This window comes from Heteronotia binoei, chromosome 4, assembly GCF_032191835.1.
Source record: "Heteronotia binoei isolate CCM8104 ecotype False Entrance Well chromosome 4, APGP_CSIRO_Hbin_v1, whole genome shotgun sequence".
Classification (NCBI taxonomy): Eukaryota; Metazoa; Chordata; class Lepidosauria; order Squamata; family Gekkonidae; genus Heteronotia; species Heteronotia binoei.
The window spans coordinates 153,164,265-153,180,552 of NC_083226.1; the positions used below are offsets into that span (position 1 = coordinate 153,164,265).

The 16,288-nt window shown below is 45.3% G+C and overlaps 1 protein-coding gene and 1 long non-coding RNA gene across 2 annotated transcripts in view; both read right to left on the reverse strand.

Annotated features, from left to right (window-relative positions):
* Window positions 1–16,288, reverse strand: part of LOC132569709 (uncharacterized) — a 405,436-nt gene that overhangs the window by 353,012 nt on the left and 36,136 nt on the right. The window lies entirely within an intron of this gene.
* FBXO4 (F-box protein 4) lies at window positions 397–13,696 on the reverse strand. The gene is made up of 7 exons (XM_060236446.1): window positions 13,504–13,696; window positions 10,231–10,466; window positions 7,940–8,157; window positions 4,051–4,126; window positions 2,005–2,174; window positions 1,392–1,567; window positions 397–543 (listed from the first exon to the last, which is right to left on the reverse strand). The coding sequence occupies exons 1-7, from the start codon at window positions 13,672–13,674 to the stop codon at window positions 454–456; spliced, it is 1,137 nt and encodes a 378-aa protein (XP_060092429.1). The 5' UTR covers window positions 13,675–13,696; the 3' UTR covers window positions 397–453.

Genomic DNA, 16,288 nt, shown 5'->3' on the forward strand with positions numbered 1-16,288 from the left:
CCAATTAGATATGTTAGAAGTATAAGTAGTATAGAAAAAATTGAAAACGTCTAACATATTTTGAACATGTGAATAAACCTGACAGATATCTGGGAGATCTGAGTTCCAGGCAGCAGAAGGCTTCAGTGTAGCTCCACTCCAATAAGAGGCTTGTGAGCCACCTGGGGGAGCACCTGGTGACCATGGCTGAGTGTCCACTGGCAGCAGCCTAACAGCCACCCACAGAGAGGCCTTCTGAGTAACACAGGCATCACGAAGCTGTCAGAGTCCCATCCTAACTCCTTGCACTTCCAGATCCACGTTTTAAATTGCACCGATTATGACAGAACTGGTCTTCATAAGCAACAATCATCTTATATCAGATTAGCAGAAAAGGGGTTGTTCACATCAATTGCTGCTTGTAATTGAGGCATTTAAAGAATTACAGTCTTTTGGCAGTCTCGCCATATCCGGTCACTGGGCATTGTTATCTCCAGTTTCTCCCAAGAGACATTCAATTCCATCTAACAGCCCATCTAGGGTTGCAGCTTCGATATCCTGGACCTGTATTTTTAAAAGGTACACGTTGGTTATTTATTCAGTAATAGAACCCACCTTACCACAATAGGATGAAAATTTATCTAGGGATGTTACAGCAATTGCGTTCGTATGCAGATAAAACACAATGTGTTGGATCCAACCAGCTTTTCCACTAGCGCAAAAAAAAGAGGAAAGGGTCCTCTTTGACCACCAAAAAATTATGTGGAGATCATGGGACTTGAACAGACAAAAACCATGTCAGGCAGGGCTGTAATAAGGAGGAGAGCTGGGCAATATGGTGCAAGATGACCCAACCCACTTGGGTTAGTGCCTCATTAGTCAGCTACTAACTTCCAAATGCAAAACAAACAAACCAAAACTAGAGCACTAATCTGGGACAAGACTTGTAATGAGATCCAGGGGTGTAGTCAGAATTTTAAAAGTTGGGGGCACCCTTTCCCATCCACTGTGGGACTTGTTGCTTCTCAGAAGCTTTCTGGATTAGGGGCAAAAGCTGGAGGCTCTGAAAGTGGCCAAGCCGAGGCAGCCAACCATAAATCTTTGAAGTCAAGAAGGGACTGCACTTTGTGTGCAAGCAGGGAGGGTTTCCATACAGCTTCCTCTGTCTCCCACTCCCCTGCTTCCGTCCTGTCTGCCTGCTGCTTTTGCTGCTGCAGTGTACTGTGCCCTGCTCAGCTCTCCAGGCTCTGCCTGCCGCTGATAATACTTTGCTGGCTCAGCTATGGCAAAAACCAACCCCAAAAAGCAGGCTGTGTCCCAGAGGGCCCCCTGGAAGTCAGGGGCACTTCCCCCACAGCCCCCACCGTGGCTATGGGCCTGATGAGATCTGAAATTGCACAAAATATAGGTACCATCCATGGCTGGCTGAGTGAGTGGAGTTGTAGTTGATGTGCCATGTAAATACAAGGAAGTCTCTTGATCTCAGCGCTTGAAATGCAGGACAAGATGAGCACAGGTCTCCCTGGAGGTCCAAGAGCTGGATTAAGCATTGCAGCCATCCGAGAAACTTCAGTCTGCCGGCTATGACCTGCAAGACAGATGGTTGTTTCATGTGAAGCTGCCCTAGAAGGAATCAGACCACTGGTTCATCTAGGTTAATATTGTCTACTCAAACTGGCAGTGGCTCTCCAGGAGGTCTTTCATTATCACCTACTGCCTGGCAGGGCTTCTTTTTGTAGCAGGAACTCCTTTGCATATTAGGCCACACACCCCTGTAGCCAATCCTCCTGGAGCTTACCGTAGGCCCTGTAAGCTCTTGGAGGATTGGCTATGGGGGCTAATATGCAAAGGAGTTCCTGCTACAAAAAAAGCCCCGCTGCCTGTTATTTTCAACTGGAGGACCCAGGGATTGAACCTGGGAGTTCTGCATGTCAAGCAGAGGCTCTTCCAGTAAGCCACAGCCTCTTCCCCTGTTTCATCAGCAGCTACCCTTAGAATGCATCAGCAACAGTCAAAGATCCTTACTTTTGTGGGCTTCAGCATCTGCAACATAGATAAACCCATCAACCAACTGGCACAGGTTTTTAACGTGTTCAATTGGATTGTACTGCATTGTCCCGTCCATGTTTCTTATTTCGTGGAACATCTTGTTGATGGGATTGGCAGACTCTTCTCTGGCTGTGCGTCTTTCCTTGCTGTAAAGAGAAACATGACCTGTTTAAAAGGAAAGCAGGATGGAGAGAATTCTCAGAGTTCAGGGGGAATTCAGGTGGGGCCTGAGGCAAGAGGCTGCACAAATAAACCAAGTTTTTTTTTTTAAATCCCAAATTTGGATTCAAGAAAACGCCTTGGTATACTCTTGCAAAACTACCAACTTTTATTTTTGCCTATAAATTGCCCGAGCACACCCTTGAGTGGACTTAGAAGGGTGTGATTCTACTTAGGATTGTTCTGCAAATGTCCTTCATACAAAGTAAATTAAATTAATATATTGTAAATTGGTTTCTCTTTTCCAGGTAGAGCACATTGCAGTTATCAAACCTCAATGCGATCAGAGTATGGATAACCATGGCCAAATCTTTCTTTTCCAGCAGCAGCTACACTCCACACTTGTGGCTTTGTGTGGCTCACAATTAGGGTTGCCAGGTCCTCCCTGGTGACGGGTGGCCCTGAGAGGCTGAGTTGCCAGTTCCCAGTTGGGAAACTCCTGGAAATTTGGGGATGGGGTTCAGAATGGTACTATGCCACAGAACTCACCTTCCAAAGCATCCATTTGTCTCCAGGGGACCTGGTGCCTGTAGTCTGGAGATGAGGTGTGATTTCAGAGAATCCCCACGTCCAACCTGAAGGCTGGCATGCCTACTTACAATCCATGTAAGCGAATGTGCTCTATTCACCTCAGACCTGCATGATCTATGCTGCTAGGATTCACCCACTCAACGTCTTTTGGTAATGAGGTGGATCTTGCACTTTCGCACATGTCAAATACTGCAGTTTCAATCAACTTCTATCCACTGCAGTTTCACTCCAATTCAATCCACTTTTTGTCCTTCTATAACTTACTTCTGAAACAAGTGGATTTTGCCATTTCACACAGTAAAATCCAGTTGCAAAGTGTGCTATTTAGTGTATCTGAAAGTGCCTTATCATGTTTTCTTCTTGCTGAAGACACTTCATTAGTGGACAACAATACATTTTTTGTTGATTCTCCCCATTGCTGCATACACCCTGCTTTGCCCTCACCCAGTTCCTGGGAGCACAATGACAAAGCTGCCCAGCCTGCCTGCAATGGCAGGGAGGCACTGGCCAAGACCAAGGACTGCATGCATTGGACAGGACCCACCCATCTGTCTGCAGGGTATGAGAAAGGTGCAGTGGGAACTTAAGGTTCAGTTGGTAAACAGCTTTAAGTAGAAACCTGGCTACTTCGGTGCATGCAGAACTAAGACTATGGTTGGAGATCCACATAAAGTGTCCATTCTGCATCACAATAAACTATTTTTCAAACTCCCCTTGATTTCTTAAGGAGTCTCCTATCTGCCTTGAAGAAATGTCATTGAAACATAAGCCAAAATTTCTACTGTGTGAGCAGACTGGATCCTACAGTTCTCTGGACTGTGATCAAAAGTTTCATTGAAATACCCTTTGCAGATTTACTGGCTCACCATATGAGCCTGCCTTATACTGAATGAGACCCTTGGCCTGTGTTCCCTCTAAGCTAAGTTAGCATGAACTAGCTCACACATTAGCCTCCAGCTCACCCATTTTTGTCTTAGCTCAGGAAGGATGACCCCAGAGTACAATAATTTATGCAGTAGCTCACAACTTTAATGCCGGTAGCTCACAAAGTAGAATTTTTGCTCACAAGGCTCTGCAGCTTAGAGGGAATACTGCTCTTGGCCTATCTAGGTCAGTATTCTCTACCTGTCCGTGGCTCTCCAGGGTCTCATCCGGAAGTCTTTCATATAACCTGATCCTTTCAGCTAGGCATGCTGGCCCTTGAACCAGGAACCTTCTACAGGCAAAGCTGATGCTCACTCACTGAGCCACCTCTCCCCAAACAACCCTTACCTGGTCTTTGAATATAGCGTCAAAATATTGAATCTCTTTTGGTTCTTAAAAAGAAATGTGACTCCTGATCCTATTCCTGTTTGGGACAAAAAAAAGCAAACAGAAAGACTTTAAGATTTGTTCAAAGCTGACAATCAACTGGTGGAACAATGCTTTAATTCATGTGCTACCTAAATAAATAATCTCTTATTACTTGAAGTGACATCAGCATACAGATAAAAGGCAAAATCTAAGCAATTGCACAACTATTTCAATGTTCCTAAGTCTGCTTCAGCCTTATGTATTAGAACAGGAGTGGCCAAACTTGCTTAACTTAAGAGCCATATAGAATAATTGTCAGATGTTTGAGACCTGCAAGAAATGAACATCAGGAAGGGAGGAAGGAAGGAAAGAAGGAAGGAGAGAGGGAGGGAGGCAAATAGATGGGGGGAGGGAGAAGTGGAAAGAAAGTGACTTTAATTTTAAATGCATTTGCCAAGCCACCAGCTGGCCTGGCTTGAATAAGTCACTTAAAGAGAGAAATGCCTTCTCCAAGCCAGCTGACGAGGTGGTGGGGGTTTCGAGAGCCACACAATAAGCATGAAAGAGCCACAGTGCGGCTCCCAAGCCACAATTTGGCCATCCCTGTACTGGAAGATAATTCCAGGATGGGTAGCCACTAGGATTGCCAGCCCTGCATTGAAGGTTTTGGGGGTGGAGGCTGGGATTTGTTGAGAGGAGTGACACTACCAGGATACTATGCCATACAATCCACTTTCCAAAGCAGCCAGTTTTTCCAGGGGAACTGCTCCCTGGCATCTGGAGATTGGTCATATTCCCAAGATATCTCCAGCTATCACCTGGATGTTGGCATCCCTAGCAGACACATCAGCCTGTACCAGAAAACTAAAAGGTTTAATCTTGCAGCACCTTAGAGCATAACAACATTTATTCAAACATAAGCTTTACTGAGTCAGAGCTCACTGCATTAAAAGCATTAAGTGTTCATGCATTAGGCAGAAATACTTATTCTTAAAGCTGCAGACAATGGGAAGGTGGGAAGAGAGATGCCACAAAGGCAGGCCCATTTAAAATGATATCTGCTCAAACAATTAACCAGTCCAAATTGTTATGCTGTTCAAAATTATTTGTTGCAGCAGCCTTTATGCTATTGCTTATTCAAGAAGAATGCACAAGTACACTTTCCTTTCCATTCATGCATTGGTGGATCCAAGCCCATTAGTTTACATTAGGGTTGCCAATCCCCAGGTGGGAGCAGGGGATGTCTGCTGAGCACTCCATGATTTCTTACGGAGACTGATTCCCATAGGGTATAATGGAGAATTGATCTGCAGGAATCTAGGGCTTGGGGGGGCTGTTTTTTGAGATAGAGGCACCAAATTTTCAGCATAGCATCTGGTGGTATTCCTCAAAACACCCTCCACCTGCCCCTATCCATTATTTCCAATGGAAGGAAGGCATTTAAAAGGTGTGCAGCCCTTTAAATGTGATGGCCAAAACTCCCTTTGGAGTTCAATTGTGCTTGCCACACCCTTGATCCTGGCTCCACCCCCAAAGTCTCCTGGCTCCACCCCCAAAGGCCCCAGATATTTCTTGAATTGGACTTGACATCCCTAGTTTACATAGCCTAGTACTAGCAAATTACTGTGTTTCTTACTGTGTTTCTTCTGATTTGTCCTGACTGCCCAGACTTTGGGGTAGAAGACTTTCCAACCCTCCAATTAGAGTTGTGCACTTTTTCCTAGTTAAGCAGGTTTGTTTTTTTTTACTATGCCTCCCGCATGCAAATATATTATTTTCCATTATAAGTGTTCAATTTGACTTCATATCCAAATGGCCACCTGGGAACCGACTGATTCTTGCTGAGGTATGTTGAGGCACCAGTCATTTTATACTGATTGATTTTTTTTAGATATTCTTTTAGATACTTTTTTAGATATTCCTTTAATTGTCTTTTTCGGTCTTGGCAACGGCCTGGTGGAATCAGCTCCCCAAAGAGATCTGGGCCCTTACTGAGTTTCTGCCTTTTTGTAGGGCCCGTAAAATGGAGTTATTCCACTGGGCCTTTGGTTGAGGCAACAGGCGTCCTATTCCATCGGCTGGCCTTCTTTGCTGTGATACCATCTTTGTTGTGATACCATCTTACTATCTTCATTTACTGTATTTTAGACTATCAGTATGCTATAGAATGTGCCCAACTGAAACTGCCATCTATAAGTTGCTTATAATTCACTTATAGTTTTACTGTTCTGCTTTACATTGCTCTGATTTTAATTGTAAGTTTTAAGTGTTGTTTCATTATGTTGTTATCCATCCCATGGTGCAGAGTGTTAAAACTGCAGTACTGCAGTCCTAAGCTCTGCTCACGACCTGAGTTCGATCCCCGGCGGAAGCTGGGTTTTCAGGTAGCCGGCTCGAGGTTGACTCAGCCTTCCATCCTTCCGAGCTCAGTAAAATGAGTACCCAGCTTGCTGGGGGGAAAGTGTAGATGACTGAGGAAGGCAATGGCAAACCACCCCGTAAAAAAAAGTCTGCTGTGAAAATGTTGTGAAAGAAACATCACCCTAGAGTCGGAAACGACTGGTGCTTGCACAGGGGACCTTTCCTTCCTTTTTTTTCCCTATCCGCCCTGAACCCATTTCCGGGAAAGGGCAGAATACAAATTAAATAAATAAGCTGTGGATTTTATGATGGAACCTGCCCTGAGCCTGCTTGCAGGGAGGGCGGGATACAAACTGTATCAAATAATAAATAAATAAAATTCCTGACATCTCCAGTGAAAGGATGAATATGCAAAGCTGCCTTGCAGTGAAACAGACTATTGGTCCATCTACTCAGACTGGCAGACACTCTCCAGGGTCTCAGGCAGAGGTCTTTCACATTCCCTACAATCTGATTCTTTTAACTGGAGATGCCCTCTTTCCCTTCAAACAACAATGTTCAAAGTTCTGCATTTAGGTAGGAAAAATCCAATGCGTGGTTATAGGACGGAGGAGACTTGTCTTAACAGCAGTATGTGCAGAAAGGATCTAGGGGTCTTAGTAGACCATACGCTGAACATGAGTCAACAGTGTGATGCGGTGGCTAAAGAGGCATATGAAGTTTTGGGCTGGATCAACAAAAGTATAGTGTCCAGATCATGTGAAGTGATGGTATCACTTTACTCTGCTCTGGTATGACCTCACCTAGAGTATTGTGTTTAGTTTTGGGCACATTTTAAGAAGGATACAGACAAGCTGGAATGGGTCCAGAGAAGGGCGACAAAGACGGTGAGGGGTCTGGAGACCAAGTCCTATGAAGAAAGGTTGAAGGAGCTGGGCATGTTTAGCCTGGAGAGGAGGCAGCTGAGAGGTGACCATTAAGAACTTGAAGGGCTGTCATATAGAGGATGGTGTGGAATTGTTTTCTGTGACCCCACAAGATAGGACCAGAACAATGGGTTGAAATTAAATCAAAAGAACTTCCTGACCGTTACAGTGGTTTCTCAGTGGAACAGGCTTCCTCAGGAGGTGGTGGGCTCTCTTTCCTTGGAGGTTTTAAAACAGAGGCTAGATCTGACAGCAATAAAGACCTTTGATTTTAGGGGGAGGTATTTGTGAGTTTCCTGCATTGTGCAGGGTGTTGGACTAGATGACCCTGACGGCCTTCCAACTCTATGATTCTATGATCTTGGGATCTCCTGCATGCAAAGCAAATGCTCTGCCACTGTGCTGTAGCCCCTCCCATACGTCTCTCAGGCAGCAAAGTTAGGAAAAGGACACTGGTGAACTGCTGCTGTGGAATAAGCAGCACTGAATGACACTGATAAATTACTCCATAGAAAGCAGCTTCATCTATTCAACAGTGTGCCCTCTTTCCCTTCAAACAACAACAATCAAAGTAGTATTACCATGAATTTGTCTCTGAGGTATACCAGCGAGTGGCAAAATCTCTGGACTTGTCATCATGTTATGCACCAAAGATTCATCCAAGTCTTCCAGTCCTGGACCAAACATAGCAAAGCGGGGCTCTTGTTTGGCCAGTGAACGTAAAATGGAAGTAACAGCTCCATAAGGTGTTAAACTGGGTTTCAGAGGTCTTTTCCTCCAAGAAGAACACTTTTTATAGCTGTGTGTAAAAAAAAAAATTGCAATGATAAAACAGATGGCAACACTTTAAAAGCAGCAGAGTGAATGTTTTTCAGCATAATCTGTGATTCTGTTAATGTAGGGGAGAGTATTTAATAACACGAGAATAGAACTGATCTCCACCAAGAGGTGAGGATGCCCTGTTGTTAGGGTTTCCGGCTCTGGGTTGGAAAACACCTGGAAATTTAGGAGTGGACTCTGAGGAGGGCAGGTTTTGAAGAGGGGCAGGAACTCAGCAGTGTATAAAACCATGCAGTCCATCCTCCAAAGCAGCCATTTTCTCCAGGGGAACTGATCTCAGTCATTTGGAGATCAATTATAATAGCAGGAGATTTCCAGGTGCCACCTGGAGGTTAGACAATAGGAGAGCTGTCACTAGAAAATGAGCAAACCACAACCAACAGGTTATAGTGACATAAAATAACTAAGAAATTTATACAACTGTAACCACTATATACAACTATATTTATACCTATATACAATGCACATGCAATAATTACATCAATGTACATACAAGTCTCCAGAAATCTCCCTGATACTCAAAACAATCAAGCACAACAAATTTCCATGGGAACTGGACTTCGACTGGAGGTTGTATGTAACCCTACCATTGTAAAGCTATCTGGAAACTTTTCAAGAACACGAAATATATAACCAAATACTTAGTATTTATGTAGCATGTTCAATATTTAATGCACTTTACATTCACTAACATAAAAAAGGTAAAAGTAGTCCCCTGTGCAAGCACCAGTCGTTTCCAACTCTGGGGTGACATTGCTTTCACAATGTTTTCACGGCAGACTTTTTACAGGGTGGTTTGCCATTGCCTTCCCCAGTCATCTACACTTCCCCCCTAGCAAGCTGGTTACTCATTTTACCGACCTTGGAAGGATGGAAGGCTGAGTCAACCTGGAGTCGGCTACCTGAACACAGCTTCTGCTGGGATTGAACTCAGGTCGCGAGCAGAGCTTAGGACTGCAGTACTGTAGTTTTACCACTCTGTGCCGCGGGGCTCTTCCATTAACATACAATAATTCAAAGTAGGCCGTTATTATCACCCCCTACAGATATGGGGGTGGGATGAGGAACCTGTTAAGGATAGCCAACAAGATCATAGTAGAGGAGAGATTTGAATCAGGATCCTCCCAGATCACAACTCCTTCTCTTGCAGTGTAATCCCATATGTGCCTACTCAAAAATGAGCCTCAGTATATTCACACAACCCTTATTCCCATGGAAATGTGCATAGAGTTGTAGCCTTAGCCATCAGCTGTCATAGTAAGTACTTAAATTTACTGTATTTTTTTTAAATATATGCAACAATGGGAAGAGACATGCCTGTCTGTGAAATCCCATACATGATACATGCCACAAAATGAAACAGCTGGATTTAGCAACAAAGGTGCCTTCAGAGAAGGATGTCAGAACAGTGAAATGTTTTCATTTGTTTATTCAGTACGTGCCCAATTTTCCTCCAAGGTGCTCGAAGTGGTGTGTGTCTTTCCCCCCACTCCTCCATTTTATCTTTACAACTCTGTGAAGTAGGTTAAGGCTGAGAGAATGAGTGGCCCAAGGTCATCCAGTGTGTTTCATAGCAAGTGGCAAGGCTTTTTTTGAGCAGAAACACAGTTCTGGCTGGCTTGGCATCAGGGGGTGCGGCCTAATATGCAAATGAGTTCCTGCTGGGCTTTTTCTAACCCCCCCCCCCAAAAAAAAAGCCCTGGCAAGTGGGGATTTGAATCTAGGTTTCCCTGGTCCTAGTCTGAAGCTCTAACCATTGAATCATGTTTGCTTAAGAAAGAATGCGTGTAGCACAGAAAAAAGTATACAACGTGCTTTTGTAGCCTGTGCTCCTGAAATCAAGGGAGCTCCTTCTCAGGAACTGATAAGGCAAATCTCTCCCTGGGGACAAGGAGTGGGAAAACACATGTGGACTGAAAAGCTTAATAAACTTAAACTTCATATAGCAACTAAGAGAACATACAGTTATCCCTCATCTAAATCAAAATGCAACTTCATGGAAAGAAGGCTGACAAGTTTAGAAGGTACTTACATTGCCATGTAGTCAGCTGCGGTACCTTCATGCAGTGCAGAGAAAGGTCTGTTAAATATATCTGCTTTTGGGAGAGACCTCCAGTCAATAGAATGCCAAGAGGGGAGATCTCGAATGAGGAGGTATCTCCAGAGCAAGGGATCCTGTACTGTTAGCTGCCAGTAGTGATTGGTACATCCCAGATGACACAAATCTTTGGATGTCAGAAAGGAGAGAATGTATAACTTCGCCTCAATCTGTAAGTGAAAAGGGGAGAGAGGGGAAAACTTTAAAAACTTGTTGGTCTGTAGAAGGTTCTGTTGGTCTGTAGTTAGGTTCAAGTCTGGGAGCATTTTAGAATCCAACAAGAGTTTCAGGGTACTGAGCTTTTGAAATTCCAAGGTCCCTTTGTCAGACACATTAATGCAGCGGTGTCAAACATTTGGTATGGGGGCCAAATCAGGCACTTGGGGGGCTCATATCAGGCCCCCAAGCAACTGGCTCTTGTCTGCTTACTTCTCTCTCTCTTGCTTTGCAAGGCTTGCTCAATTGCACAGGACCTACATTGGTTGAGTCTCCTTCTCCTCCTAGTCCCCTGGAGAGGGAGGGAAAGAGCCAGAGCTTCCTTTGCCCAGTTCCCTGGATCCCATGGGAGAAATACAAATAAAACACCTTTAAAACCAACAAGTGCTAATGTTTTAAGTGTATATATATATATCTGCCATCATGACAATTTGAAACCAACACACAGACCAGAGCCTCATTATGTTTTCTTGAACATGGTGTTTATTTAAAAACAACAACTTTTTCAGTTTGAATATTTTGGACAATAAGGGATTTCTTTTTTTAAAATAGATTTTTTATTTCTCAGAACAGATTTTTATGTGGTAGGTTGACGTGGGGTGAGTGTATATGGTGAGACTTTGCTTGTTAGGGACAAGGTATTATATTGCTCTTGTAAAATGTTGTGTTTTTTATTGCAAAAACAAGCAGAAAGATAAGAGTGGTTTATTTTTATTTATTTATATCCCATTATTATCTCCAACGGGGACACAAAGCAGCTTACATCATTCTTTGCTCTTCCATTTTATCCTCACATGAACCCTGTAAGATAGGTTAGGCTAAGTGTGTGTGACTGACCCAAGATCACTCAACAAGCTTCCATGGCAAAGTGAGGATTCTCCCAAGTCCTAGTTCTATACTTAAACCGCTTCATCATACTGTTTCCATAAGGATACTAATAATTATTGTGTGGCATTGTGTGTAGAATAGCCAGAAGATCCTAAGATTGTCTGGCATCCAGAAGTTCTAGCTCTTTTAGTGATATGAACCATTCAGTGGGGACCTAGACATTTTAAAAGGCAAGAGATATTTCAGAGGTGTTGTTCCAAATACTAGATGGGGCCAACCCTGCATAGCTTCTGAGATCTGACAAGATTGGGCTAGCCTGGGCTATCCAAGTCAGGGCTTTTCCCATAAGAGAGAAAGACAGGGGGAGGTGACTTGTATTTAAATACCAGTGTTTTCTCTCATGTATGGTTGTGCACTTAGTTAACTCAAGTAATAAAGACGTGGGTTGGCACAGTAAAGTATTTTGTATTGTAGATCAATGGTCTGTCTCAGTAGAACACAGCTTCATTGCATACATTATCGCATGCAGATGGGCAGCAGTGTCTCCTTTAAGCTGAGTTAGCATGAGCTAGCTCACAAATTTTTAGCCTCCAGCTCATACTAATTTATGCAGTAGCTCACAACTTTAATGTCAGTAGCTCATGAAGTAGAATTTTGCTGCGAAGACTCTGCAGCTTAGAAGGAACACTGGTGGGCAGTTGTGTTGGTCTGGAGGAACAGAACAAAGTTTGAGTCCAGTGGCACCTTTAAGACCAACACAATTTAATTCTGGCTATAAGCTTTCATGTGCTGGCACATTTCTTCAGATTAAATTAAACTTTGTTGTTCTTAAAGGTGCCACTGGACTCAAACTTTGTTTTATCATTTTTTTCCCCAGTTTACGAGAGAAATCCATCTGGCTTCTAGCTGCTTATCAGTTAGCAAAACAGCAAGAATAGCCGTGCCGACGTTGCCTCCCTTGTTCCCCAGAATACCCAACAATACAAAAAGAAACTAGCCTCAGCCCTAGAAATAGAACAAAGTAGGAGTCAAGTCTCACCTTTAAGACCAACAAAGTTTTGTTCAGAATGGAACCTTTTGTGTGCTCTAAGCACACTTCATCAGACGAGGAATCAGGTACAGTGTGCAGAAGAAGAAGAAGATATTGGATTTATATCCCGCCCTCCACTCCGAAGAGTCTCAGAGCGGCTCACAATCTCCTTTACCTTCCTCCCCCACAACAGACACCCTGTGAGGTGGGTGGGGCTGGAGAGGGCTCTCACAGCAGCTGCCCTTTCAAGGACAACCTCTGCCAGAGCTGTGGCTGACCCAAGGCCATTCCAGCAGGTGCAAGTGGAGGAGTGGGGAATCAAACCCGGTTCTCCCAGATAAGAGTCCACACACTTAACCACTACACCAAACTGGCTCTCCAGAGCTACATATAGCTGGTAGGCAGTGGTTTAGAATGCAAAATAGTACAAATTTAAGATCCAATGACAGAATAGTAAAATTAACAAATTGAGCAAACCTTTGATCTGGGTAAGATGAGTGTGAGAAACCAATAAAACAATAACATGTCAAAACGTGAGAATGTCTGTTAATCACTCTATAGTTATAAGCCTGGACCAAAATAAGCACATTTCTTTCTCAGAAGTTTTTCCCATCCAACTAATTTACCTTTTAACATGTAACATACATATAGTTTGCCATTAGAAGAAAACTGCATTAAAATATAGTGGAAGATGGGTTTAGTATATGTTATGTAATGAGCCAATATCCCTATATGAATATGTCAATACAGCTAAAAGAGAAATACACTTTAACCTTCCAGAGCATTCAATGGGTGACCTCAAAGTAGCTGTTTTACTTGGTCTTAAAGGTAATACTTGACTCCTGCTTTGTTCTACTGCTTCAGACCAACACGGCTGCCCGCTTGGATCTTAGCCTTGCAGGCATTCTTATCGCACGGACTTGCCAAGAGCAGAGCCCCTTCCCTCGGGCTGAACACAAGCGCCGCGTGTCAACAGGGCCGGCCCCAAAGTGGCGCGACCAATGAGAAGCAAAAGGAGGAGGCGCTGATCGCGTAACGTGGGAACGCAAGACCGCCCGGAAGCTCAGCGTCGACGCAGAGCGTGTCGCGCTGGAACCCGCCAAGTTGCCCGGGGGCGAGGAGGGCGCACGTACCGGCAAGGCCTGCAAGGCGCTGGGCTGCTGCTCTGGTTCCTCCGCCTCCTCCACGCGGCCGTCCCTGCCGGGGAGACCCTCCCGCCCCCTCAGGCTGTCCCGCAGGAGGCGGAGGCTTCTTCGAAGCGCGGCCTCGAAGCGGTGCCAGTCGCCACTGTTGCCGGCTGCCATCGCGGGGCGTCCAGCTGGGCCGTATCGGGAGCTGCTTCGGTCCCGCTTCGCTTCCCTGCGCAGGAAAAGGCGGAGGAGCGATGCAGCCGGCTTGTGTCGTGGGCGAGGCGTGGAGCGCTTGGGGAGGCGGCTGGGCGCTTTCCCTCCGCCCCCAGCTGCCCCGCCGGCCTCCGCTCGCACCACCCACCCGTGTAGGCCTCGGGGTAGAGGCAGGCTGCTCCGCTTCTTTGCACCCGCCAAGCCAGGGGTGTCAAACTAATTTGTTATGAGGGCCGGATCTGACATAAGTGAGATCTTTTGGGGCCCTGCGGTGTGTGTACATATTTAAGATTAGATAGCGGAGATATAAACTTTATAAAGGACACAAACACAAAGATATTTTTTTAAAAAAACCCTTAAAATAATGCATGCCTAAAACATTGGCACTCATTGGGCTTAAAGGTGCTTTCTTTGTATCTCTCCCATAGGATCCAGTGAGTTGGCAAAGGAAGCTCTTGCGCTCTCCTTCCTTCCCCTGGGGGCCAGGAGGAGGAGTAGCCTCAGCCAATGGAGAAAATAGAGGCTTTGCTCTGTAGCTCCTGTGCAATTGAGCAAGACTAGCAAAGCAAGCTGTTACGCAGAAGGAAACGAGAGGGACAAGGAAGCAGATGACAGCAAGTTGCTCAGGGGCCTGATAGGAGCCCTCCGGCCTGATTCAGTCCCCAGGCTGCTGATGATGACGATGATGATGATATTGGATTTGTATCCCGCCCTCCACTCCAAAGAGTCTCAGAGTGGCTCACAATCTCCTTTACCTTCCTCCGCCACAACAGACCCCCTGTGAGGTGGGTGGGGCTGGAGAGGGCTCTCACAGCAGCTGCCCTTTCAAGGACAACCTCTGCCAGAGCTATGGCTGACCCAAGGCCATGCTAGCAGGTGCAAGTGGAGGAGTGGGGAATCAAACCCGGTTCTCCCAGATAAGAGTCCGCACACTTAACCACTACACCAAACTGGCTGCTTCAAGCTATGCCAACGGGCCTTTAAAGCCTCAAGTTCCTGAAATGTATATATCTGCATTGGAGGGAGGAGTCAAAGCTCTTCTGTTTACTCTCTTGAAATCGGGGAGGGGGGGGATGACAGCTTCACGCAAAGCCCTTTTTTTCTGCACCCAAAAGGAAGGGGTTAAGGGGAGCAGAAGAAGTAAATGGTAGTTTTAAAATCACAAAACAGTTCTGTTTGCTGGCTTTACATCTACTTAGAGAGGTCAGTTGCTGCTTGTATTCTCATTGTACAGATGAGGAAGTGAAGCTGATAGAAAAAAGCCAGTTTCCACAGCTGTGTGGTGTAAGAACTGGTTCAGCATTCTGTTCATGGGATGGCCAACCAGGTTCAGCCCCTTGCTTCTCCAGGCAGCAAGTGGGTTGAAAGGCCTCTGCTTGAGACCCTGAAGAGCCACTGCCGTTTCTGAGTAAACAGTACTGACCTTGATGGACCAATTCAGCGTAAGGCACCTTCATATGTTTGCTTTCATGTTTACTGCATTGGTCAGGCTGCACCTGGAGCATTGTGTGCAGTTCTGGAGGTCTTACTTCAGGAAGGATGTGGACACAATGGAGTGAGTACAGAGGATTATTGGGGCCTGGAGAACAAGCCCTGTCAGGAAAGATTGAGGGACTTGGGAACGTTCAGTCTGGAGAAGAGGATGTTTGGGGGTGGCGGGGGGGAGAGACATAATTGCTCTCAGAGTATTTGAAGGACAGTCACTTAGGGCAGGGAGCTGTTCTTGTTGGCAGCAGAGGAGAGGACTCAATGGGTTTAAATTAAGGCCAGGAAGGTATTAACTGGATATTAGAAAAAGCATTTACAGGAAGATGATATTGGATTTATATCTCGCCCTTCACTCTGAATCGCAGAGTGGTCACAATCTCATTTTACCTTCCTCCTCCACAACAAACACCCTGGGGCTGAGAGAGCTCTCACAGAAGCTGCCCTTTCAAAGACAACTTCCTGTGAGAGCTATGGCTGACCCAAGGTCATTCCAGCAGCTGCAAGTGGAGGAGTGAGGAATCAAACCCGGTTCTCCCAGAAAAGAGCCTGCACACTTAACCACTACACCAAACTGTTGTTTGACAGTGTAGTCAGCTACAAAGGGAGGTGGTGAGCAGTCTTTAAGCAGAGGCTGGACAAACACTTATCAGGGATGCTCAGCCTAGGCTGAGCAGGGAGTTGGACTAGACGGCTTATATGGCCCCTTTCAGCTCTGTGATTCAATGTACTTTCACATCTACAGTTGGCAGCCCTAGCTTCAAAACCAGCTACCTCTAGGAAGCCTACAAGCAGCAGGATGGCAACACCATCCTCTTGCCCATACTCTGCAGCAACTGATACAGAAGCATACGGCCTCTGGTACTGGAGTGAGTAGCTCCATCATGACTAATAGCCACTGATAGCCCCATCTTCCGTGAATTCCTCCACTTCCCTTTCAAAGCCTTCCACATTGGCCATCGCCGCATCCTGTGACAGCGAGTGTCACGAGATAAAATGGCTATGTGGGTGGATGTGGACTGATGGGTGCCAAGCCCCAATGGGCAAGAGAAAATGACAGTGTTGCTCTAAGTTCTAGTTTATTTCTCTA